The sequence below is a fragment of the Choristoneura fumiferana genome, chromosome 2 (assembly GCF_025370935.1).
Source record: "Choristoneura fumiferana chromosome 2, NRCan_CFum_1, whole genome shotgun sequence".
Lineage (NCBI taxonomy): Eukaryota > Metazoa > Arthropoda > Insecta > Lepidoptera > Tortricidae > Choristoneura > Choristoneura fumiferana.
This window is the reverse complement of record NC_133473.1, coordinates 17,716,340-17,743,279: the sequence shown is the minus strand read 5'-3', so window position 1 is coordinate 17,743,279 and position 26,940 is coordinate 17,716,340. Positions and strand designations below refer to the sequence as shown.

Sequence of the window (26,940 nt, the reverse complement as noted above, 5' to 3'; positions counted from 1 at the left end):
TCTTCTAGTGTAAACAGGCGTAGAGCATTCTTTCGTTGTTCTTAGTGCGTTCGCAAAGATTCTATAGAATATTCTAAGAATGCTCGCTCGCTTGATGTAAACGGCGCAAGAGCGCGCGAACAGTTGCTTAGAGCGTTCTAGCGTGTTCGGACGTGCTCGCGCCACTGAGCGGTCTCATCAAAGCGTTCTTGTGTTCTAGCGATTGTTTACGTATCATCGATTAAATTATGGATTGGTCTCAAGAAAAATGTTTATTAATGATAGAAGCCTACCGCAATTTCAGATGTCTGTGGGATCCGACGTATGAAAACTATAAAAATACAACTTACAAACAAGATGCTTGGCGAGAAATCGCAAAACAACTGGAATGTAATGTTGAAGAGTTAAAAAAAAAGATGGACTCGCTTCTTGCATCTTACCGCCGGGAAAGGGAAAAAACAATGAGTACGAAATCAGGCAGCGGTGCCGACTGCCGATTGTATTTATATTGTATTTAAAAGCATGCACTTTTTGATGGACAAATATAAACCGAGGAAAACAATTGATTTCGACACTAACCAAAATAAAAACATGGTAAGTAGGTAGTTATGTTTATTTATTGGGTATTCTACCATAATTTTAGGTTGGGTTATTTACGCTTTTTATAAAGTAACGGTTCCTATCGCTTTCATTATGCAATATTGTTTTGCCATGGCAAAATATTAGTCAAATTAAAATAGTCTGAAAATTCTTTCCGGATATTTTCACATTGCAAAGTGTGTCTTCGTCCAGTGTTGGGTAACGGGAGAAATGATGATAAACGGTCCATATTTCTCCACTGGCCTGGAATGACGACGTCATCTTCAATTCTGTCCATCATGCCCGGTGAATTATACAGCTTCCTAGAAGCTTTCCTTTTCATCAAATAATTATGTAGGTACACGCAGGTTTTTACGATGAGAGATGCTTTATCAGGTTGTAGCAACATAGGTTTTCGCAATACACGAAAAACTGCTGAAAGAATGCCAAATGCATTTTCTACTATTCGTCTTGCTCTAGACAGACGGTAGTTATAAATTCGTTTTTCGGATCCCCTGGCATGAGTACCAGGATACGGCTTCATGATGTGTCTTTGTAATGGGAATGCATCATCTGCTACAAATACGAATGGCATATTCTGTTGTCTTCCTGGAAGGCTTTGGTCATTGGGCAAATTTAATTCATTATTTTGTAGTTTTTGATAGAAAGAAGTGTTTCTGAAAACTCCGCCATCTGATATTCTGCCCTGACAACCAATATCGGCGAATATAAAATTGTAGTTAGCGTCTACTATGGCCATTAACACCACACTGAATGTGGATTTATAATTAAAAAAGTCGCTTCCGCTGTTAATAGGTGCTTGTATGACGCAGTGTTTTCCGTCTACAGCGCCAATACAGTTTGGAAAATTCCACTTCTCATTGAATTCCTGAGCGATTGATAGCCATTCTTCTTCTGTTGACGGTGTCTGAAATGAATAAAAAAATATTTTAGGGTGTATATTAATTAAACTGTTTTGTTTATAGGCTGATGAGCAGGAGAATGAGCGAATTGAACAAGAAACTGCGGTAGTGGACCCTAATGCAGATACACAGTCAGATTCAACAACACATTCACAACCTGCAGCTTCAGTAGGGTCAAGAAACACCACACCACAATGGCAACCATCAACATCACTGCAATCTGGCCACATAATACCACCAAAAAAATCAAAACATGAAGACCCTCGAGTAGCCGAAGCCTACCGTATTTTAAAAGATACACATGATTCAAAGATAAGGGACAAGAGTCAAGCTTTTGGAAATCATGTTGCTTCAAAACATCGCGAATACTCAAAAAGGACGAAAGCGTATGTTGAACATTACATAAATAATATACTGTTCGACGCTGATTTGGGGAAATTTGATTATGAGTCAAATTTAGCATCAACTCCGATGTCTTCATATTCAGACAGTTCACAAAATACTTGCATTGTGTATTCTGTACCCTCAGATCAATCCCCTCCACCCAACCAAATGGAAGCTAGTTCAGAAAGTAATGTGAATTTAGGCCAACAATTACACATTCCGGATGATACCGCAACTGAAGAAACCAGGGAGTCTTTGCTGCATTTTATTAAAAATTTTAAGTAACAATCAACAACACTCTTAACAACACAACCCGGCAGCCTAAGCAACCACGAGCGCGCGCGCACTCTACAAAATTGTAAAACCTATAATTAAATACAGCGAATAAATATTGTTATGAAGAAATCTGCATTTCATCATTAACAAAAGTGGTGGTGGTGGTGTTCGGTAACAATCTTTTCTAGTTACTTTTTGTTTATTTAAGTTCTCTGATTGTTTTTTTTTAAATAAATATCTTAAAAATAAATTGTCTTAGTTTATTTACTTACTTTCACTAATAATTACGGTCGTGATAATAGGTGTATATAAAAATATGTATAAAAGTAATAACTTTACTTACCTTAGCATAGTTTTGCAATGCTTCATTTATTGCAGCACATACTTCAGATATAGCATTACATATTGTCGATTTAGACATTTTAGTAAAATACATCAGGCTTTCATAGGAATCTCCAGTTGCCAAAAATCGCAAAGTCACTGCTAGTTTGTCATATGCAGGAATCGAGTCTCTAAAATTTGTACTTGATTTTCGAATTTTTTCGATGGTCAGAGATAGTAAATGATCAAAATCCTCTGGCGCCATTCTACAAAAGTTTTGGAATTGTCCACTTTCTTCTTGTTTTCGCATATCCGTCATTGTTTCACCTACATTATCCAGTGTCCTTCGATGCATTAAATTTGTAACCCACCAACGTCTCTTCCTTCTTTTATTTTTGAGTTTTTGCGACAAAATAATAAATGCAGCACTTGCAATAATGATATCGCTGTCAGAGTCAGACATAACGAAGCACTACCAATACTAACCACAGAATTGACACGAATGAGCAAAGAACATTCGATCTAGCTTTTGTTTACACTAAAAGATTACGAAAGAATGCTCTTGTTCTAGCTCTAGCTCTATGTTCGTTTGATGTAAATCGATACCTCTAGCTTTCGTTTACACTAAAAGATTACGAAAGAATGCTCTTGTTCTAGTTCTAGCTCTATGTTCGTTTGATGTAAATCGACCTTAAGGGAATATCTTTTTTTATTATCTAAAATATTTCACCTAAACAAACAGCAGGGAAAAAAAACAGCAATGCTATTTATTACAGTAACACCAAATTGAATGCATTATATCTAGGCTACAGTTAGCTATTCCGCATTTGAAGCTAAAATCAATCAAGGGAATGGATGGTACCTACCTACCTTTATTAAATAAATTAAATTAAAATTAATACATAATAATAATAGTACATATGGTACCTAAATGATTGATTGAATCAAGCGTTACTTTGTGGAGGCCCATATCAATGAACTTCCACCCTTTACCTTGCTACTCCGCAGAAAATGGTAAACTATGTGACACACATTACTTATTTTTCTTCATGTAACACCGCCTCCTCGCCACATAAATCCACATATTATATGACACACAAACTCGCTATCACTATATCCCCGCGTGTACAACAGCAACGGGCGTTGTTTTACAAGCTCGGGGGAAACTCGTACATCAGGTATAAGTACACACAGACTCACACCACATGACCGCACCCACATATACACGCATACATCGCACAAGACGCACGCACAGATACATACACAAACAGACAACCCACACGTGTAATCTTAACTTTGTAAGTTTTTATTTATTCAGTTTTTTTTTTTTTAGGTTTTGAACAAAAGGAGGCGCTTTCAGCAGCTGGGGTCCTTGGCCACAAAAAAGAGGACCAGGGTGGAAAGCCCTGGATCGTCATATCCAAGAAGCCCGAGGCCACTGCCTGACAGCCTTAATGACACAAAAGACACCCAAGACACACAAGCTAATATCGAAGAAATTCTAGTATGGCTTCAAAATTCATCCGAACCATGGGGCCTTGTGGAAACAAAATGGCAACAAACTGCCAAGCAACGCGTTCTCAACTTGCACGACTTACAAAAATATCAAACAATAGAAAGCTATTTTAACTGTTACCCAGCCTTAAAAAAACCCCATGGTTACACTCTGGTAAGTATTCTAAGGTTTTCAAAAAAATACACAAAAGTACATAAAAATTCAACTAAAAAAAAAGAGAAAAAAGTACGCGATATTATTTACTTCAGTTATAATAGATTTTATTGTAAGTACTTAAATAAAAATTAGAATATATTTATAGAGTAGATAGCTAATCAGAATAAAACCCTTGTATTCACCCATAATAATTGTATATTACTGCTCTAATCAAGGATAATGACTGCGGAAAAATAGTTAATGTATTAAATCTAGATGGCGCTGACAAATGGCCTGAGGCTTTGAAAGCAAAACAATAATACTAACAGATAATTTTCATATTACTGCAAATGTATTAGATTAGATTATTTATTCATTTATTATTATGCGATATTTTTGAAAAATATTACATTTGCAGTAATATGAATCATAGTCTTAGTGTTTTTATTTCAAAGCCTCTTTTTTTTTGAAGTTGGTGAAAAATTATTTCATAATTAATTTAGTTGCCATCATAAATCGTGTCTTAAGTTCTAATGCACATAATTATGGTCTCTATTTCTTTACTCATTTTATACTGCGTTCACTTTTTCAGTTAAACATTGACTTCGAGGAAATCTATGGAGATTGCAGCAACAGTTTATTTATACATTTTCCGATGGCAAAAATTAAAATTTTAGAGTTGTTGAAAAAAAGGAAGTCAAATGACAAAATTTTTCAAGAGTTAATTTCTCTGGCTGAATGTAAGTTAAAATAATAATATATACCCTTGACCCCCTTGCTGACGCTCTTTTTGCTTTCTTTTTACAAGCTTTTATTTAGTTTCACCTGTCCTGTTGTCTGTCGGTCTGTAATCAAATCTTAAAATATAAATTCGAAAAACTTCCAGTGTTTGGATTGACTTGAAACTTGGTATAGGTTCTTACTTAAGTAAATTGCGTGATAATACTAAATCTGCTAGTGACATTCTGGTAGTCAGGCCAGGAATGTCTCCACAGGACAACTTTTCAACGGTTAATGGCATCGACTTGAAATTTGGTACGCAAATGTAGTTTAGATGACAATACATATAGTCAACAAAAAGTACAGTTAGCAAAAAAAGTTTGTAATAAACATGAAATTTTTACCAAAAACTTATTTCTTTTGGTTATCTCTTATAGGTGGATATCACTTGATATCACACTGATGCGGATCCGCATGCGGCTGCCACTGTATAGCGCTTCGGTGTCAAGTGCAGTAGTGTGGATCCGTGCCTCCGCAGTCGCGTGCGGATTCCGCATCAGTGTAATATTCGCCTCAGTTAGCTGTAATTAACCCAGTTAGTGAAACAAAGTAACGTGTTACTGGTTATTTTTTTAACTAGCCATTTCAGGTTATAATATTATTTTTTTCATTTCAGCTTCCAAAGAAGAAGACAAAAATCTTTCAGCTCTTTTGTCTATACCTTACCTATTGAATACCACAAGCATCAAACAAAAGAAAAAAAAAACAAATACTGGATGCACTTGGAAGCCATCTAAAGCGGAGACGCGTGATGCTTTCATTACACACGTTAAATCTGATGCTGAAATCGGTAACGCAATAGAGCTTCGATTAAAAACGTTAAATGACAAAGGAGTGTCGCCTCAACCATACATGATTATAGTTGGTGAGTCAATGAAGGACATCAAATCATTTTTAGTAATTGTAAATTCATCAGCTATATATCGAAGGGCGAATATTTTACAAGCAGTCGACACTTGCTATAAAGCTATTTGGGCTTTAAATGCCGAGTACGGGAGCGATTCATATGCTATTTGGTATTTTTTGCAACGCGGTTTGTACAAAATGACATCTAAGTATGATAGAGGCTCAACTACAGCAGAGTCTCTCTTAACTGATTGCAATTTGTGAGTGTCCTATATTTTTGATATATCTGACTGACTATTAACTGTCTTATTAATATATTAGTAAAACGTTACTAAGACTGAATGTGATAATCACAAAAATTTACCACAAATATATTTTTGTTGTAGTAGAAAAGTGTCAACATCTTTTTGACACAGACACATTAAGTGCCATACTAAGTTTACAAGTACCTATTATTAGTAGTTACGGTTACCTTGCAATTTCCATTTTATTTTAATTTTTCCATTGTAAAATTTGGTTAAAGTTAAGTTCTATAGTTGATTATAATTAGTTATACTTAGGTACAGTATAATGTTTATTGGCTTCAAAGGTAGGTAATTGTTAGTTACATCTCGGTACAACCGAGTAGGTACTGTTATAAAATTTGCTAGTTTATTAGTCTTTGTTGTTCAAATTACAAGTCTGATTTTAATAATAAATACTTAATTTTAGGTTTATCTCCATTAGTTGAAAGGTTGATAACCAAGTTACCTTACAATTATGTAAGAAAAAAAATTCTTTATTTTATAGCAGTTGACTATTTCTGTGAATTATATAATCTAAACGGTGTTTAAAGCTACTAAATATAGTCTAGTTTCAATGTTTATTGGATTTTTAACTGTTTCAAAGTAATTTATATAGCGTTTAATAACATGTTGACTTGTTTTATATGCCGTAAGCAAGTACAAAATATAAAAACACTTAAATTGCACTTTACGATATTACATAACCCTGAAGAACTACGATCTTATAAGTGTATGGAAAATGACTGTAATCGCCAATTTCAATTGTTTAATTCTTTTAGAAGGCATATTGTGCGCGAACATTTGTCTAACACCGCTGACAATTCATTACAAGTATTACCATCACCAGATGTAGTAGTCTTAGAAGCTAGCCATACGTCTGAAAATCCTGATACGGACCAGTCAATATTACCATGTAATTTTAGGGCCTGGACACATGTCGCCGGTACGGTGCCGTCTACGGTGTCACGGCGCGGCGCCGTCAAAACTACCAAGCGTGTACGTACCAAGCGTTTGACGGCGCCGCGCCGTGACACCGTAGACGGCACCGTACCGGCGACATGTGTCCAGGCCCTTAAAGCCTTACCCCCTCCAGAGCCTTTATCATGTAATGAGATAGTTGAGAGTGGACTGTCAATATTTATCGCAAGTTTGTACGCTAATCAATCTTTGCCAAGAAACGTTGTTCAGACAGTAGTCAATGGATTTAGTCAATTTATGGCTAATACTTTATTATTAGCAATAAAAAACAACTAGAAAAATTAACTTCAGATAATATTATCCCTCAGAATAGTCTAAATACAGTTACAAATAAAATTGAGCGTTTGTTACTACATCCTTTGAGTCGACTAGGTACCGAACATAAAAGGTTACAGTACTTTAAAAATAAGGAGACATACATCAAACCAGAACCATTAGTTATAGGTGAAAGATTGGAAAGAGTCAAATGTTTAGGTATTAGCCGCCTACAACCAGTTACGTGTGAACAGCATTTCATACCCCTTCGCAAAGTGTTAAAATCATTCTTTTCTCTCGAGTCTATCCTATCTGAAACTCTAAGCTACATGAGTTGTCTAAACAGAATGGGTGAAAATATTGCAATAGAAAACTTTATTCAGGGATCATTTTGGCGCAGCAGGTTATGTCATCGACAAGGAAAAACTGTGATTCCTATTTTTATATTTTTCGATGATTACGAGACTGGAAATGCATTAGGCTCCCGATCAGGACAACACAAGTTAGGTGCAGTTTACGCTTCTATTCCCTGTTTACCGCCATGTCGTTCGTCAGCGATCAGAAACATATTTTTACTTCTTCTATTTCACTCATCCGATAGAATCGCATTTGGAAACAATGTTATCTTTCGATGTATAATTGACGAGCTCAACTATTTCAGTGAACATGGTATCGAATTCAACTTGCCGGATTTCAAAGGCGTAATTCTTTTCGAACTCGGCTTGATTTTGGGAGATAATTTAGGTATCCATGCTATAACAGGTTTTGTTGAAAGTTTTTCGGCAAATTATTCTTGCAGAGTTTGTAAAGTTTCCAAACAGGTTATGAAAACTCAGTGCATTGAAAACAGAGATATTTTACGTAATATGTTAAATTACGAAAATGACTTACGTCTTAATAATCACTCGGAGACGGGTATTAAACAAAAATGTGTGTGGCTCGATGTAACAGATTTTGATTTATTTAACCAGGTTGGCGTGGATAGCATGCATGATATATTGGAAGGTGTTGCTAAGTATGTAATGCAATTTGTTCTACTTCAGTGCTTAAGACGTTTTAAGTTTTTTTACACTAACTGACCTCAATAACAAAATTCATGCCTTTGAATATGGTCCTGACTGTAGAAATCAACCCTGTACTTTTTCAATGGAACATTTAATTCAAGGAAATGTTCGTCTATCATCATCGGAAATGCTAACATTTTTACGATATTTTGGTTTATTAGTAGGAGAATTTGTACCTAGAGGCAATGAAATTTGGATATTGTATCAAAAACTAAGAACTGTTTTAGAAATGACTCTAGCTACTGCATTTGCTAAAGGAACAGAGGAATTATTACAGGCGGCAGTAACGGAGCTGACACTTTGTATCTATCACTAACCAATGACTCCTTAAAACCTAAATTTCATAATTTACTTCATTACCACAGTGCACTAGAAAAATTTGGTCCAATTGTCTCTTTGTGGTCCATGCGTTTTGAAGCTAAACATAGTTTTTAAATTGGCTTCAAATGTATCATGTAATAGAAAAAATATTACTCTAACTTTAACGACAAAACATCAACTACAGTTAAATGAAACATTTCTTAAAGGCAAATTGCCTCAGATCCTTAGGACCGGTCCAGTTGTCGTGTCGTTAGTGACGAATCTGCCGATAATCAATTCATACAGTCACATTAAAATATAATGACCCGGATAACTCACGTCTTAAATCGAGTTTAGCTCGACATGTTTCGGGCTAATCCGTAGCCCTTCGTCTTCGGAGCAACGCGACTCAGCGGCTGCTGCAACACGCGCACTGCGCGCCGCCGCTCTGCTCGCGCGACTACCCGACGAAACTGACACCGGCACACAACTACCCGCGTTTTCATCATCATTACAACTGTCAAATGTAGGGTAGCACACAACACTAACAATATCGCTCTGTAAAGGTACGTTCACACACACCGATGACGCAGCACGAGTATTTAACACCGTTTTCCAACTCGGAGGTACCGTCCAACCACTATCCCGGTTGAAATTCGGCCGACGACTAATCTCGATGGCTTCACGCACTTTCCGCGGAATGAAAAATTTCTCTCTCGCAAGTACAGATACCTTATCAAATCTGATATAGTGCGTCGAATCCGAGTTCATTGAGTGCTCGGCCACAGCAGACCCCTTGTCGTCCTGTTTCCTCATACTGCGTATGTGCTCCGATACCCTTGTGGAAACGTTTCGTCCAGTCTCTCCAATATAGCTCTTGCCACAGGCACAGGGAATCATATATACCCCGGGGCCACTCAGGGGCTCCTTATCCTTCGGCGAACGTACCAACTGTCTGAGCTGCATATGAGGACGGAAAATCGACTTGATGCTATATCTTCGGCGTAACAAGTGTCCGATTTTATCCGTCACCCCTTTTATAAACGGTAAATATACCGGAACCCTCTCAGCTCCCACCGGTCTATGACGAGTCGACACGTTCACCACACGGTTGCACTGCCTCCAGTTGTACCCATTGCTTTCCAAAACCCGTCTCACGTGACTCAGTTCACGATCCACAAATTTTGGATCACAAATATTCAAGGCTCGATTTATCAACGTTCTAGGCAAAGAAGACAAATGACAAGGATGGTGGTGTGAATCTGCCCTCAAGTATCGATCCGTATGAGTTGGCTTACGATAAACTGTAGTTTCCAATTTACCACAGGGTCCCCGCATAACCAAAACATCTAAAAACGGCAACTGCCCATCATTCTCAATCTCCACCGTGAACTTAACCTTATCGTGCAAAGTGTTAAGGTAGTCCGAAAACTGCGACAAACTATCCCTGGACACAATCGCAAAAACGTCATCCACGTACCGCCACCAATATCTGGGAACAACGGGAGCGTTGTTTAAAGCTCTTCCCTCCAACCACTCCATAAAAATATTGGCGGTGACCGGAGCAATCGGTGAACCCATGGCCACTCCATCAACTTGCAAAAAGTAATCACCGCGCCAAACCAAATAGCCGCTCTTCAAACACAACTCAATTCCCTCCATATACGCGGTAGGTAAATCAGTGACACATAATAGGTCAGATATAATCTTTAAAGTCTCGTCTACCGGCACATTGGTGAAAAGAGAAGTAACGTCAAAGCTAACCATCAGTTCATCCTCACGCATATGGACATCATTCAACAAGGCAACGAAGTGTTTTGAATCTCTAATAAAACTCGACGACTTCCCCGTAAACCCCAATAGCACAGACGACAGGTAACGGGCTAGCTTATACGTCGGCGAATCAATTTGACTCACTATGGGTCTCAGAGGCCAATTCGTTTTGTGTATTTTGGCAAGCCATAGATTTTCGGCGTAGTAGGGTTCTGTGGACGCAGCTTTGCAACTAAATTCTTGTCGGGTAGACTCTGCAAAAACTTGTTTACCTTGGTCGTCACTCTGGCAGTTGGATTATAAGCCACTTTTTTGTAAGTACCCTCATCAGCAAGTAATTGACAAATTTTGTCCTGATATACCAAAGTGTCGACGATAACCGTTGCATTACCCTTATCCGCTGGTAACACCAACACATCCGAATTATTACGCAACTCACGCAACGCCCTCAGCTCCCCGCATGGTATGTTGGATTTCGGTAGACGAGCCCTACGTAATAAAGAAGCGATGTCTTGTCTCATACACTCAGCATCCACGGAAGGAATCCTGTTCCGCATGATGACATTTTCCAGGCTAGTAATAATCATCTCGGTAGGTATTCGACTCGGAGTAGGAGCAAAATTAAGTCCCCGTGCTAATGCACGCTTAGCCAAACCATCCACACTCCTTGAAGATAAATTTATTACATTATCAGTGCCCGTTATCTCAGAAACAACATTCTCCACTGATAGTTTCCCGTTGATTAAACCTGATAATTTTTCCTATGCCTACTTATAGTGTCACCAAAAATGCGTTCTGACCTACTATACGACATCGCATCCAAACTCGCCCATAATTCTGAATCCAAATGATTGGCCAGCTCCAAATGCACTGTGTACAAGTCCTTATTGACAAATGATATTTTTTCGACGGTAGTCGGAAATAATCTTCGCCAAAAGTTTGCCGTTAGCCACACGAAAAAACGATTCATAATCCCGAATGCACTTAACCGGTTTGATGCGGGCAAACTTCGGTATCACTCCGTTATCACGATACTGCACCACATAATTTAACCCACATTCAAGTTTATTACGTTTGATCCTAAGCCGTGTGAACGCTCTGACTTTATTTTGCCATATCTCTCCGTAAAGATTTGCAATTTTGAACATGAAACCACCGTGAGACTCACTCATATTAAAATATAATGACCCGGATAACTCACGTCTTAAACACGTTCACAATTACAGTACAGTCACGTCACGTTTACAATTATTGCAAAATAAGTACCTTGTACAAGTTACTTGGGCCACTGTGTGTACTACACGTTATGTTAAATGTACCATCTTAATTTATGATACAATTTCTAATAATTCACTGCCCGTGTTCTTTAAAGTGGAAAATGTTTTTTTTTTTTTTTTTAATTTATTAAATCAAACGGCACATGCTAATAAACTAAATTTTGGTATCGCCAAACTGTTACCAGTCTACTATGTCTGTTATGTCTACTTGTATGATTCAAATGACTTGATTGTTATGGGAATATTAATGAGTACTTTGTCTTTTGATGAGCATTTTTTTGCATATGAAGTTGCAGAAACAGAAGTAAAGAAAATGTTGTTAAATATCAAGAATTTAGTGTCTCCTATCCCATGTATCATTAATATTCTCAGTAACGAAAAAAATATGTAACTTTGCGATGTACGTTATAAAATTGATGTTTTTTTTTGTTTTTTTGACTTGATTCCAATAAAGCAATATTTAAAAATTATTATTTATTTTATTACATTATAATCATTGAATATAGCTGATAGGCAATAGATATAAAATTTGACCGTGATTTCTCGCATAGTATACTAAATATTGGCCAATTTAAATAATTAACGTATTTGAGCCTTTGTAAATCTGCAATGCTTTTTTTGTATTACAACCAAGTTTAACGCATTCGTTGTCACCTGTCAGAGTCGAACCTTCTTCAGGTGCCGCAAATGCACATGTGCGTTCAAACGCCTGTGAATCTTTGCCAACGGCACTGGACGAGTCACCAAAACGCATTATATGCGTCGGTGGCAGTGAATGCGTTTTAAGTACACATCAAGCTTTGACGCGTTTTGACGCGTGTAGAATGGAGTTTTATTGTAAAGTTGATGTGCATTTGACAGTACACAAAAATACATTGAGATTTTACAAAAGTATTTACATATCTCACTATCACCAATGATGATATAGACTGGATTAGCAATCGCCATAGCTGCGGTCGCGGAATTTTAGTTCGATTATTAAATCTAGATGGCGATGACATTATAGCTCGAGACTTTCGAAGCAAAACAATAAGACTACAGATGTTTTTACTGCATAATAATGCATTGCAATATTATAGACATCTGTGGTATTATGTTTTGCTTTTAAAGCCTCTGGCTATAATGTCAGCGCCATCTAGATTTAATAATCGATCAATTTTTCGCGTCGTTCTGACTATGGCGATTGCTAATCCAGTCTATGTCATCCTTGTCTCAACTACGTAAATGCTTAAATTGGCCAATAGACTTAGTAAATATGATGATGAATCATGTGTATGTTAAAAATAATCTCAACTGAATCTATCAAATATATGTGTATACATCGACCTTGTGGTTAGAGGCATGAAAAGGTATATAGATATTTTTGACGTCTTGGTAACGTATATATATTTATGCCCTTGACTTTAGGATTCTACAACATTGATTATTGTCTCGAGAAGTATTAAGAAATACTAACCGCATACAGCCAATAATAATATGTATAAGCATTCCTTTTAACAATTTGCCACGTTCGAAATTCAAATTCGTAAAGAGCGGCGGTCGATACGGGACCGGGCGAGTTCTCCCGGCGAATAATACAAAAACTGATTGAGTAAATATGCAATTGAATAATTATGACTATTTGCAATACTTATGAATGATGAAAAAGTCGAATGGGTAGAAATTCGAATGGGGAAAAATGCGAATGTAAATATTGCCACACGGAATTAACGAGTTGGGGAAACGATCTAATCTCTCCTACCAATCCCTTGACGCTCATTCCCCTCGGTTTGACGAAAGTCACCGAGTACCCAAGTAAATTTTTCACCTGTGTTCTCACACTTGTAGTGGTAAGAGTACTAAGTTTGCCGTCCTACGCTAGGTATCTTCGTACTCGACCCATGATTTCACAGTTCCCCCCGACTTGGCAAGGACTACCCTTCCCTTGACTCTACTTCACCCTCGGTATGACGAGAAGTCACCGAGTACCCAATTCCATTTTAAATTATCAATATTTTACTTTCTAACGCTGCCGTGTCATTTATAAACTGATATTGGTGAGTAATTCAAATTAACTGTTCTACCCTAGAAACTTAAACTTAACTACCTGAACTGATTTTCCTTTTACTTATTTCCATTTTAAATACAAGGTGTCACAACCAGTGGTAAAGTTATACAGCTATCCAAATAACGCCCATTTCCTTATCTGCTATTGTGGTAGTGAAACTGTGATGCTTTCTTTCTTTCATATGTAAATGTTTAATTTCCAAATTTAGACCTTAAATAAGAATATTCTGGTTTTAACTTTAAGCAACGTTAGAGATAGGTATTGTGGCCATGGACACAGAAAGGAATAAACATCAACGGAAAAACTCTAAGCCACCTAAGATTCGCCGATGACATCATTGTATTTTCCGAAAATCCTTCAGAACTAAATACAATGTTAATAGATCTACAAATAGCGAGTAACAAAGTTGGCTTAGAAATGAATCTTCAAAAGACAAAAATAATGACTAACCACAAGCAGATCGACATCCTCATCAATGAACTACCACTTGATTACGTGCAGAAATATGTCTATCTTGGGAAACAACTATCGTTTAGTAAAGAGAGAAATTCAGATGAAATTAATAGAAGAACAACTATCTCTTGGAATAAATACTGGGCTAATAAAGAGATATTCAAATCCCAGCTGCCTGTAACGCTCAAAAAGATGGCCATTGATTCAGTTATCCTTCCAAGCTTAACTTACGGTTGTCAAACGTGGACATTCAACTCTAAGGCTCGAAATAAAATCCAAACGACACAAAGGGCCATGGAAAGAAGTTGCTTAAATATCAAACTCAGAGATAAGATCAGAAACTCCGACATAAGAAACAGAACCAAGGTAACGGATGCTTTATTGTTTTCACAAGAATTAAAATGGAAATGGGCGGGTCATGCTGCCAGATACACTGATGACAGATGGACTTCAAGACTTCTTAAATGGAGTGGTCCATGCGGAACAAGAAGTGTCGGCAGACCTGGTTATAGATGGGAGGACGAACTGGTGGCAGTGGCGGGAAAAAGTTGGACACGAATAGCGGAAGACCGAAAAAAATGGGATTCTTTGAAGGAGGCTTTTACCCGGAGGGGGTCCATATAATACTTAAATATATACATATCAATTTATTTAATTTGGAAATTTATTAATTTATTACTGTTATTTGTGTTTGCATGATATGTTTTAAATAATTATTTCAAATTGTAATGTAAGTAATATAATTAAAATACAATAAACTAAATTAATTAAATGTGATAAAATGATTTAAAATATGGAATAAATAAAGCTATATTATTATTATTATTATTGTGGTTACGGAGCCTACCCCATCTTTCACTGGTACCTTCTATTGATCGATGTAGTGGTGAAGCAACCTCAAGTTCTATTATTATTTTCTGGAGGTAAATGAAGATGTGGAGGGTGTCTGAACCCCTTACCTCTCTGGTGTTTTAGTTTAAGAGGTGTTTTGATAAAAATATAGGTTACTGCCTTTTTGTAACCTTCACAGCCTTTTTGTAACATTGGTACTTTTCAATGTAATAAACATTATTAACTTAAACTTACAGTTTTTTATTTAGACATATCATTCGTTTGTCGATGGAGACACCTGGCGCCTATCTAAATAAATTCTTGGTGACTGTTGCTCCGGGACCTCGCCGAATCAACGCCCTGTAGTCTCATTAATTCATTTTACCATTTGCAATGATAGCAGTGTGCATAAAGGGAGAGTTTTCACCGCCATAGGGTGACCTCTAGCTTTTCAAAATGATTGAATGAAAAAGAGAATTTGGAGCAAATAAAGATTATTTAGTATTGTATAGAATCAGTTGGGCAGTGGGAGGACTCGGTTTTAGTTAACTAAATATAATTGTTCATTGAAAAATATATATATATTTATAAAAGCAAAGAATAATCCGAATAATTGATAACAATGACCATTATAAGTTAATTAAGGCCGGAGGGGTTGGCAAGGCGGTCCTTCTAGAAAAAAAAAACAAGAATTGTTTATCTAAAGCTCCGTTTTGAAGTAAAATCAATATATAAGATAAATTAATACAATTACCTTAGTGAAATGATGGTCAGCCATGTTAAAACATCATGGAAGGGAAGTCTGTAATCTGCAGATCGGAAGTCAGTTTTGGCCGGGCCTGAGTCACCTGATATTGTTTAAATAATATTATAAATAAATCTTCTTGCAAAAAAATACTAATAGTTTTAATTAAGAATACAGTGTCAAACAAAACTAAGGAAATAATGGGAATAAAAAAAAAAAGGAAAATGGAGTATTCTCGTTGACTCGCAAAACCCATATACAATTTTCTGCGATGCCAGACACTCAGCACTGAAATATTGGGAAGAAATAAACATCAAAATCTGGGTCTAGTTTAGTTACATTTAAGAATGAGAAAGTAAATTTGTTCAGTCAAAATTCAATTTATTCACTTTCAAATGTTATGACACATTGCAAATAAGCATATCTACATATCAATTAAATATAAAGACTAGAAAATTTCTTGTCTACTAACCAGAATGGGGGCATAATATATTACCACAGCATCAGGTTAATAAAGATCTGGTATGTTAAACTAAATTGTACTAGTACTTATATAATTTTAGTAATAAATAAGAGCATATAATAAATAAGTAACTAGTATTTTTGTAATAAAATAATTAGAGCATAATAAAAAAAGGTGAATAGATAAATGATTTGGTAATAGGTTTATTAGTGAATTTATGGTTATCAGGTTGATAGGCAGAGACTACTTAATGAACTAACGTTGTTAGGTTAACTACCGATCGTGATAATATTCAGTATGTAAATGAGATCTAGGTTACCGGTATCGTGTTCTAATAATCTACCAAACGAAGGACTTATTTCATCAAAGCCACGGTTAAAACGCTAACAACTACAGTTAAAATAAACAAAGGCACTTACTCGGATCCACCTGTCCGCATCGTACGCATCGCACATCGGCAATGCCGACACCGTTGCTCCGAGAGGCAACTTTTGCGATGCGTGCCGATGACGTCATACGTAATGCCGATCAGTGGACGAACCCCGCGCGCACGCCCTCCATCGTCGGCCATTTGCATTTGGCGTTTGTCGTGTCAGCACGCGTTGTTTTTGCAACATGGACGCGTCAAGACTAATCGCAATTTATAATTAAAAAAACCCTAACTATTCTAACCAGCAAAGAAGGGAAAATATTTGGGAGGAAATTGGGAACAGGTTAAATCAAACAGGTAAGTTTATAAATTTTTATTTAATTACTTATACCACAGAAAAGATAGGAACAGATACACGATGCCATACTAAAAAACGTCACGTTGAAGTGGTATGAAAAGCCTTTTATTGATATATAATCCATTTACTAATCTGACTAGGGGCGCCATCTCTTATCACATAATAGGACTAATTCTATTTATTTCTTGTTGGCACCCCATGCTCATACATTTACGCGCCTTCCAGTCCGAATTCTCCTCAATTGCCAATCTACCGACCCTGCTTCTGAGTTAAAGTAACTTTTGAAGCTATCCCTGACTTCTAAAGCATCTGTGCGTGAATTACCACCTACATTCCTTAGGTTTTGCAGTCCTCTCATAGATGTGTTTAAATCGTTTTCTATCCAGTGGCATGAGTCATTCCTTAGAAAGTTGTGCAAACAGCATGTAGTCATTACGACAGTTACAATGTGCTCTTCGTGCATAGACAATCTTCGTTCGAAAATTCAAAATTTTCTTGCCAATATTCCAAATGTATTTTCCACAGTATTTCTCGCACGACTGAGCCGATAGTTAAACACTTTTTTTCTTCATTTATTTGGGCATCATCTCGAGAGTATGGTCGCATTAAATACGTGCATAGTGGAAAAGCTTCGTCACCGATGATGACGTGAGGTAGTGGTTTAGTGCCTCCTGGTGGTATTTTTCGTGGAGGTATGTTTAGAGTGCCATCCTGTAAACCTTTGCCTAAACTCGAATTTCTCAAAATACTAGCATCAGAGTTCTTACCAAACGCACCGACATCTACGACTATGAATTTTTTATCTGCGTCGACTAAGGCTAGCAGTACCAAACTAAAGTGTTTTTTATAACAAAAGTAATTTGAACCACTGTGCGGTGGAGCTTGAATAAGCACGTGTTTTCCATCAATGGCAGCGATCGCGTTGGCAAAATTCCATTTCTCGTAAAAACCTTTTTCTGATTCAATCCACGTATCTTCAGAAGGTTTTGGCATCACTATAGGCTGTAGGAGTTCAATTATGGCTTCGCAGGTCGAATACACAATTTTTCGCACTGTACGTTCGCCCATCCTGAAGGAAAATGCCAGAGATCGAATGGCTAAGTACCTGAAATAAATAAAATAAAATATTTTAATTGTTACAGGCAATGCATGCAAGGAGCGATGGATCAGAATAAGAGACAACCATAGGAAGGCTTTGAATTTGCGTAAGACCAAAAGCGGCCAAGCAGCATCGAAACTAAAACCTCCCAAATTCTTCCAAGAACTTTCTTTCCTAGTACCATACCTAAAGGATGAGGAAGACCGGCGGTCAAACCTATCGCCAAGAAGTGTCAACAATAACGACGAAACACAGCTTGAAGCACTGTCTGATTCTAGTAATCTAGATACAAGCGATGCAGGAAGTCAACAATCAATTGAATCCGCTCGAACTGTCGGTAGGAAATCGACCTACGCAGCTTCACAAACTTCACAAGGTCCAACGGCAGCCAACGTTCTACAACAATACTTAACAAGAACGGCACAAAACAGAAATCTAGTGATCCTCTCGTGGATTTTTTCATCAATATGGCTAAAACAGTAAAGACTTTTCCTTTACAAGACCAAATTCAAATTAAATCTCAATTGTTTCAAATGGTTAATAGCGTGGAGATGAGGCTGGCGACAACTCCAATCAATCCTGAATATCCTGATTCTAATCTTATGACATCTGGTTCGAATGAAAGAGAGAGAGAGTGAGAATTGTTTCAAATATATTGCTTCCGGCACCTACTCGTTCAAATACAACAATGTTTACTTCGTCTGCTATGAACAACATCACACACAACCATCGCTTCGACACCATCTGTGAATAAAACTCTATACGTGATGTCTCCTCCACCTGCCATGAACGAAACTCTGCACAATCTGTCTTCGGCAATGTTTTCTCGTTCGTCTACACCTAACGAAATGCCGCCTTCATCCATGGATGAAACGATGTCTTCACGTCTTAATAGCGAAACTCTGCGCATGATGTCCTCCAAGAAAATGTGAACTATACGGAACGTTTACATGCAGTGGATCAACACGCAGATTCTCGGCCAATATTTACATTTTAATAAGAAGTAATGCATACATAGCAAGCCTTTCTTCTGGTCCTATAGCCTCCCTGTATTTAGTATTCTGTCTCAGTAAATGTGGTTTCAGGATATCAAAAAGATAATTGAATTTAGCTTGCGACATACGAAAATATTGGAAGAACTTGGTGTCATCGTTTGACAAATCAGGAAACAGGGTGTGATATTCTCCATTCCCGATCTCTTCTTGAATATGTCGTGTATCCAGATACTATGTTTCCTTTTTTAACTTTTTTTTCCAATTCTTCCTCTTCTGCTAACAAACAAGCTACAACGACAATTTGTTCTTCATCGCTTTCCTCTATCCTCACAGAGTCCGCACGTACGCTCACTACGAAAATCCAAATCGAACTGGTATCGTCAATCCGTATGCTGGTACTCACCGTCGGTAATCCGTACGCTGCCGATACAGTGGACGCACTGTGAAAACTTTTTCGTTTGATGCGACGCGTCCGTTGCGTACGATACCGACAAGTGGACGCTTACCTTTAGTATTCGTATCAAGCAGGCGGGCCAGACGGCTAGGCAAAACTATTCCATGCGCCGCGCCCGCAGCGCAGGGGCGGGTGAAATAGAGTGTAAGAAAGAGATGGTCTACAACGTTATTATATCGCTTGCCGTTATAAAGGTCTGTGAGCTGCAGAATTCCTCTTACTAGCCAATTAAGTGAATTTCTAACCAAAAAATAGATGCAAGTGTTTAGGTTAGGTTTATCCTATTACTTTTATCATAAACAGCTTTTTTTATTTCGGGAAATCCAAGATAATATTGATATAAATAATCAATTAGCTCAAGATCCAGTGGCAAATTTCGATGAGGTGTTTCCTGAGTTGAAGAATAATCCAGCGCCATAAAAAAAGGAGAAAACCAAGATTATAAAGAAAAGATTCACTCAAGAACGTTTTTTTTGTAAAAAACAAAATATTTAACAGAGTGCACCGTATAATAAAAATACAGGTTTTAGATCGCTCTTTAGACTTCAACGAGCGGCGGCATGGAATATGATACTCACAGTGACAGTATGTGTGTTGTGACACAGAATAAGTTAATAGTACAAGTAGTTCAATACTCAATACTCAATATTTTATTGCTTTTACACAATGTATGTTACAGATGTTACAAAGAGATAATGTGATCATTATGGACCCTGTTGGGCACAGCAATATTAATACAAGAGTTGTGTGTGACCCTAGACGAAATTTTAGATCAGACTGAAAATATTAAAAACAATTAATAAATAGTATTTATTTTTTTGATTGGTAGCTAGGTGTGATCAGAAAAATAAAAGATGCTCAAATAATTAATGAACTATTTAGTTCTCTCAAATAAAATGTAATACTTTTTCATAATTATATGGTGGATTATATGATGTTGTTGCAATACATGCGGAAAATGGCTCATTTCACGTTGCCGAAATCCGGGGAGCTACTATATTTTTCACCTATTATGAGGTCTGTGACACTTGAAATTTTCCTAATTACGCATTCTGTTCACAAAATATTTTTTGAAAATGATTTATATTTTGAAGCAAAATCACCAAAAATATAAAACTGTACTTTTTAAAATATATAGCAATATCAGTGGTCCATTAGTAACAGACTCCATCAAATACGATAGAAAAATATTTATTTTTTAAACGACGCAATGTGTGAAACTGAACATAGTAGTGAAGTGACACAACATCATCGGCAATTGGTAAGTAAAGTTTTTTGAAGAAGTGCTAAATATATTTTTCTTCGGTAGTCGACGTCTTAATAATCGAGGAACTGCAGCTCTTTTATTTTTATTTCTCTTATTAATTAGAAATCTTTTTTTAAGTGGTCGATATGACGTTTGTGAGATTGAAATGGCAGACCCGTTGAGGGCTCAGTACTTAGTAGAAACATTAAAAAAAAACGAAGTCAACTGTCACTGCTGTCACTGTCAAGTAGAATCTAACCTAAAACCATTTTATTTGCTTTGCGATTTGGTGCGATCAGTGTGTTTTTGTTTGGATAATTTTTTACGACCTCAGCCCAAACTCTGGACTTTTGAATTTGCCACATCTCTCCACGACCTTTGTACGATAATTTGACCACGATTGGATATTTTCGACGACTATTTTGGCTCTGTTTCTTAGACAACGTTATCTTGCATTCTCGGCCACCCTTGGCTTGACATTTGGACTGCCTTATGAGTAAATTCGAATCACAGTATCCCTACAATGGATTCAGACGACTCCGATAGTATTCGAGTTGAAATGGAGCATTACATAAATGTTCTCCAATGCTTTGTACTTTCGTCTACGAAATACAGACGAGATTTTCCGAATTCGGCGTATTTATGCATCCTAGTCTTTACAAGCGACTTGGTGCAAGTCAGCTTCATCTTCCACTGCAAGTTGCTCATCAACAACATCACATTATACGAACCCTCTAGCCCTTCAACATCAAACACAGCAAAGGAGAACATAACAGAAGGAAGAGATATCGTGTTTTTTTACCAAAACAATAAAAAGGACATGGTCTCAGTAAGAGTCATGCAATACATTAAAATATTTAATTGCATGTTGCACAAATGGGTTTATATTCTTTATTTCAGTGTATTGAAGGAAGAGTTTCTGCTAAATCATTTACAGAATGAAGTGGCTTTATGTGGCTACTAAAAAGGGGGTGATTCAATCTAAAGTCATAGCGAGCTTGAGGATACATGTGAAATGCGTGATTTGATAAAGATAAAGATAATTTATTTGTCAAACATGAGTTCCTATATACAATTATTAAATTGAATATATAGATGTACAATAATTTGATGTCCTGTCCTTCATGTCTTGCCTTTCAGCATACAAATTTTTAAGTTATGAATTTAAATAATTATACAATAAAAAAAAAATAGGAAATAATTAAATTACAATCAATATTACATTAATGTTATATAAATCATTTTGTAGATAAGATAAGATAAGGTCAGTGGAACATTTTGAAAACAATATCTAGTCTATATTATCTAGTAGATACTCGTTAACTGAATAATATGCCTTGTCGGTAAAAAAATCTTTTAATGCTTTTTTGAAACTAGGTAATACTTCCTTCTCTGTTACAGTTTTTGGTAGCTTATTGAAAATTTTAGGAGTCATCCCTAGCACATTTTTGGAGAACATAGCTGTATGTGATGTCCAAGCAAATATTTTTCCCCGCCGTCGAACACTGTTGAATTTTTTAAATAGATTAAAGTTTGAAGATTAAAAGAATCCGTATTTTTGAAGCCTCTCTGTTATTAACCATAACCACATAAAATTATGTAGACAAAGCTGTCTTATTGCATGTGTTTTAGATAGTTTTAGTTAATTTGCAGAGTAATATAATAAAAATGCAATAATTTATATTGTTTTTATTTCATAAATACACAAATTATCATAAAAACATTTAGCATAAACATATGTCTCAAAAGACCCGATTTATTGGAACATGTATATAATATTCCTGGCAAAGGGTAATTTAAAAACAAGTCGTATTTTTATTAAATTAAATATTGTGCCATCCCCATAAAGGCATTAGAAGTACTACTAAGAAATACAAGGAAATATAATACAAATATTATAGGTTGTGTTAAACCGGGATTTTAGTTTACTTTTGCATCAAAAGATGTCACTATCTCGTCTCAAGGAAAAGCTGAATCACGCTGTTAAGATTTTTATATAAAAGGGCTGTCATCATATTAAGCTTTTCATTTCCTAAGCAACCGTGGTTTGATTAACTTGTGTGTTATACGTGTAAACAATATGCGTACCATTGATCATAAGTTATAACAAAACCGTGGTGATTTACTTGTATTTTTAGTACTTGTACTTGTGACAGTGACCCTAGATTGTATCGTTTGTTCTACCAGTTGAACTGGATGTGTGTATATATACTATCTTTTGCCCGCGGCTTCGCCCGCGTGGAATTCGGTTATCGCGCGCTGTTATCTCGGGAACTGTTTATTTTTCCGGGATAAAAAGTAGCCTATGTCACTCTGTGGCCCATAAACAATCTCTATGCCAAAAATCACGTCGATCTGTTGCTCCGTTGCGACGTGAAAGACGGAGAAACATACTAACACACACACTTTCGCATTTATAATATTAGTATGGATATATATGGTATTCAACTGTTTTATTTTGTCTGACTCTAATACATACATGATTGGGAATCGAACCTGATCAAAATCTCTGTAAGCAAGGTTACAAATTCTGCACATTTTTTCGTTATTTTTGATGATGTGAATCATAAGTGAAAAGAAACATATTTTACAAGATTTTATTCGACTTGCAATGTATGAGTATGTATGTATTATGTTTATAAACCAAAATGAGAATACAAATTTAAAGTACCGTTAGCTTATCACAGCAGTACTTATACTGATTACAGATTAGATGACAATGCAAGACAAGTATAGTCAACAAAAAGTATTGTGAGGAAAAATAAAAACTTACACAAATAAAAACCAAAAATTATATTTTTAAGAAAAAAATTTGCTGACTGTACTTTTTCTCGACTGTACTTGCATTGTCAACTAAAAATACATTTCTGTATTAAGATATCATCATGTTCAAAATTACATTTCCGTGCTAAATCTAAGGTCTATTCTATTCTCTTCCATTAACCATTGAGGAGTTCCGTGATACTTCTATGCCTCTTTTTTATGGAAAAATGCATGTCCTTGGAAAAAACAGGTTATGCTCCTTCACTGGCTTTTTTTTTGCAACCAAAATAAAAACACCAACATGTGTTTACATCCACCTGAAAAAAAGATCAAAATTATTATAAATCCTTACTTATATTTAATATTATAAACGTGAAAGGAACTCTGTCTGTCTGACTGTTAACTTTTCATGCTTTAACCGCTGAACTGATTTAGCCGAAATTCATTATGGAGGTAGTTGGAGTCCCGAGGAAGAACATAGGCTACTTTTTATCTCACAGTTTTATCCCGAAAAAATACAGAGTACTCGCGGGAAAGCGATAAGCGAATTCTTCGTAGACAGAGTCGCGGGGCAACAGCTAATTATAATATAATGTTTCACTAACCACAGAAATTTTACTCTATCATAATATTTACCAGCCAATGCTGAACAACATCACCTGTCGCATCAATCACATTGTCAGTTGATATCTAAGTAAATGGTCACAATATAGGTAATATGTTTTTGTTATTCTGTGCTCTCGTACAACTTTGGTCCGGCAACATATTCAACTTTTGATGCCCTAAAATGTAATGTAAAAAAATAGACAAGAAACTGTATTGATATAATTTTGTACTTACGTTCATCCATTTTACCGCTACGGACAAGAGTGCTTTATCTCCTCTGATTTCGGCAACATTGTATACTTATCACTGGTGTCAAAATATTCTAGACTCATAGCCATGTGTGGCAAGTTCCTTGAATCTGCTCGCACAAATTCACTCATTTCGTATTGAAAGGTGAAGCCGCTAAAATAGAAAATATGGTCCAAAAGTCAAGCCAAGTGTCGTCGAGAATACAAGATAGCGTTGTCGAAGAAGCAGAGCCGAAATAGTCGTCGAAACTATACAATCGTGGTCCAATTATCATGCAAAGGTCGTGGAGAAATGCGGCAAATTTTAAAGTACTGAGTTTGTGCTGAGAGGTCTTTAAAAATTATCCAAAAAACACATTGATGGCACCAAATCGCAAAGTAAATAAAACGGTTTTAGGTTAGATTCTACTTGACAGTGACAGCAGTGACAGTTGACTTCGCTTTTTTTTTACTGTTTCTACTAAGTACTGAGCCCTCAACGGTTCTGCCATTTCAATCTCACAAACGTCATATCGACCACTTAAAAAAATATTTCTAATTAATAAGAGGAAATAAAAATAAAAGAGCTGCAGTTTCTCGATTATTAAGACGTCGACTATCGAAGAAAAATATATTTAGCACCTCTTAAAAACTTTACTTAGCCAATTGCCGGGGTTCATTATTCGATAACAGTGAACACTAAGATATTTTACATTTTTAAACAAAACTTGATATTCGGCTGGATGGCAAACGAGCACTTGCTCCTGGGTCTCCTGATGGTAAGAGATCACCACCGCCCATAAACATTTGCAAACACCAGGGGTATTGCAGATGCGTTGCCAGCCTAGAGGCCTAAGATGGGATGGGATAGGACTTGCAAGATTTTGTAAACACGGCTATTTGGAACGCGGCCACAGCCATCTTGTAGCCAAGTGCATGTTTGTATAACTGTCAGTACGAGAGCGTCTGCCTTGTATACGAGTTAAGTGTACGTTGCGTTTTCTTTGCATTGTATTTGTTCATTTCTGTTATTATTGTTTGTTGACTTGTTACTGTTTCTCTTTAAATTTTGTTATTTTTTTTTGGCAAAATGCCGCAACGGTCTAAAAATACTTTTTGAACCCCAGAGTCGGGAGTTTGTAATTCGTTTAAGGGATTATTTCGAGCGAGAACGAGAAAAACGGAGGCCCATTGATGGCGATTGAAAACGTTGCTGACCGAGTTCCAGAAGCGCTGGATATTGGGAAAGCTACCGTTCCCGAACCACAAAAGAAAGGTTTGGCGAAACTGGCAGCGGAAGAAAATAAATTGTCCACTCCCAGAAAGCGACGGCGGAGGAAACCAACCACCAATGTCGACAGTTTTAATAACTGATACTATCCGTAACCATGTTTAAGGGTACTATGAGAGGCGTGAGATACCCACATTATTAAAATTAACTCAATATTTAATAAGAGTCTGAGCTGTAACCAGACTTTACACGTTCCACGCGAATGAAGCCGTGACCGGAAAACTGGAAAAATGATATTTTTTTAAAATATAATGCAACTTCTCCAAAAATAGGCACAAATAATCTTAGAAAAATCGATAGTTCACTCGATAAATGGTACATCTCTAACTGTCAAAACTAGAAACGTCACAAAACTCATCATAATTGAAAAATACAATAAGGTTTGTTTGTCATCAAGGATGCTTACGTGGAACACTTGGAACGTCTTTAGGCTATGTGAAGAAACGATGCTGTGTGTTTTATCAAGTGCAGAGTAACTCCTGAGCACCGAGTTTGTACTAAAATGTACTCAGTTGACGCAAGCATTAACGAGACAGAAAAAAATATTGGATGTGAAATGTGAAGATTGTGCTGAAAGTCAGAGTGGATGCAAACATTCAATTTGTTTATTATGGCCTTCAGTCACATATGTGCGCTGCTGTTGGACCCAGCCAAAACTCTCGGTGGCAGTGACGCAAGATAAATGCATTTTAGCCAAAGAAATGGGATTTTTTTTCCAGCAACGCGATTTTCCCTGATTCCCTTAAAAAGCTGCATTTTTACAAGAATGTCGACACAGCCTGACGCAGAACTGTTTTTCTTTGTAGCTAATCATTGGGCGCAGCGCACCATTTCAAGTAATTCAAAAAGTGTATTGATCCATTCTTAGAAAATTCTGAGTCTTCAGAATTAAGAATCCTTAAAATATTAAAGTGGTTTCGAAGTAATTCGCTCTTTGAGCCACTGTTCATCCACTTTTTTTTTTTCTTCTTCACACAGGTTTAAAAAAGTTAAAGCCAACCGGCCTTCTGTTACTTTGAAAGGCAAGGAGCCATAATTTGGAAATTGTCTTTACGCTTTGAATGCCGCAGAGAACTGACAAGTTGTGTCAACCACCGACCGGGTACAACGAATACAAAAATTGGTTGGTCGCGACCGTGTAGAAGGACTTTTAAAGGCGCAAACAGCTGACGATCCCAACTGCATCTCAAAAGGCTTTAACAGGAAGTACTTGCTGGAATTCGGCCTATCACATGATTGAGAGATTTGTGGAACTTGAATCGTACACGACGTGAGGGCAACGGATGCCCTGCCGATCATAACACAAGAGGATAGATATTTTT

At 36.7% G+C, this 26,940-nt stretch overlaps 1 protein-coding gene, 2 long non-coding RNA genes and 1 pseudogene across 4 annotated transcripts; 3 read left to right on the top strand and 1 right to left on the bottom strand.

The window, feature by feature from the left end:
* Positions 1 to 496: 496 nt before the first annotated feature.
* On the top strand, positions 497 to 2,470 carry LOC141445304 (uncharacterized). Its single transcript, XM_074111101.1, has 2 exons — positions 497 to 573; positions 1,545 to 2,470. The coding sequence occupies exons 1-2, from the start codon at positions 502 to 504 to the stop codon at positions 2,148 to 2,150; spliced, it is 678 nt and encodes a 225-aa protein (XP_073967202.1). The 5' UTR covers positions 497 to 501; the 3' UTR covers positions 2,151 to 2,470.
* A 1,103-nt stretch (positions 2,471 to 3,573) lies between these two features.
* LOC141445306 (uncharacterized) lies at positions 3,574 to 6,455 on the top strand. 2 transcript variants are annotated; one of them, XR_012453313.1, is made up of 4 exons: positions 3,574 to 3,640; positions 3,796 to 4,131; positions 4,706 to 4,853; positions 5,510 to 6,455. It is a non-coding gene; the product is annotated as an uncharacterized lncRNA (long non-coding RNA). The 2 variants fall into 2 exon arrangements; XR_012453312.1 differs by having other exon boundaries at positions 3,796 to 4,853.
* Positions 6,456 to 18,069: 11,614 nt separating this feature from the next.
* On the top strand, positions 18,070 to 19,213 carry LOC141445541 (uncharacterized; annotated as a pseudogene).
* Positions 19,214 to 23,033: 3,820 nt separating this feature from the next.
* LOC141445307 (uncharacterized) lies at positions 23,034 to 25,322 on the bottom strand. Its single transcript, XR_012453314.1, has 2 exons — positions 24,335 to 25,322; positions 23,034 to 23,811 (listed from the first exon to the last, which is right to left on the bottom strand). It is a non-coding gene; the product is annotated as an uncharacterized lncRNA (long non-coding RNA).
* Between the last annotated feature and the right edge of the window lie 1,618 nt (positions 25,323 to 26,940).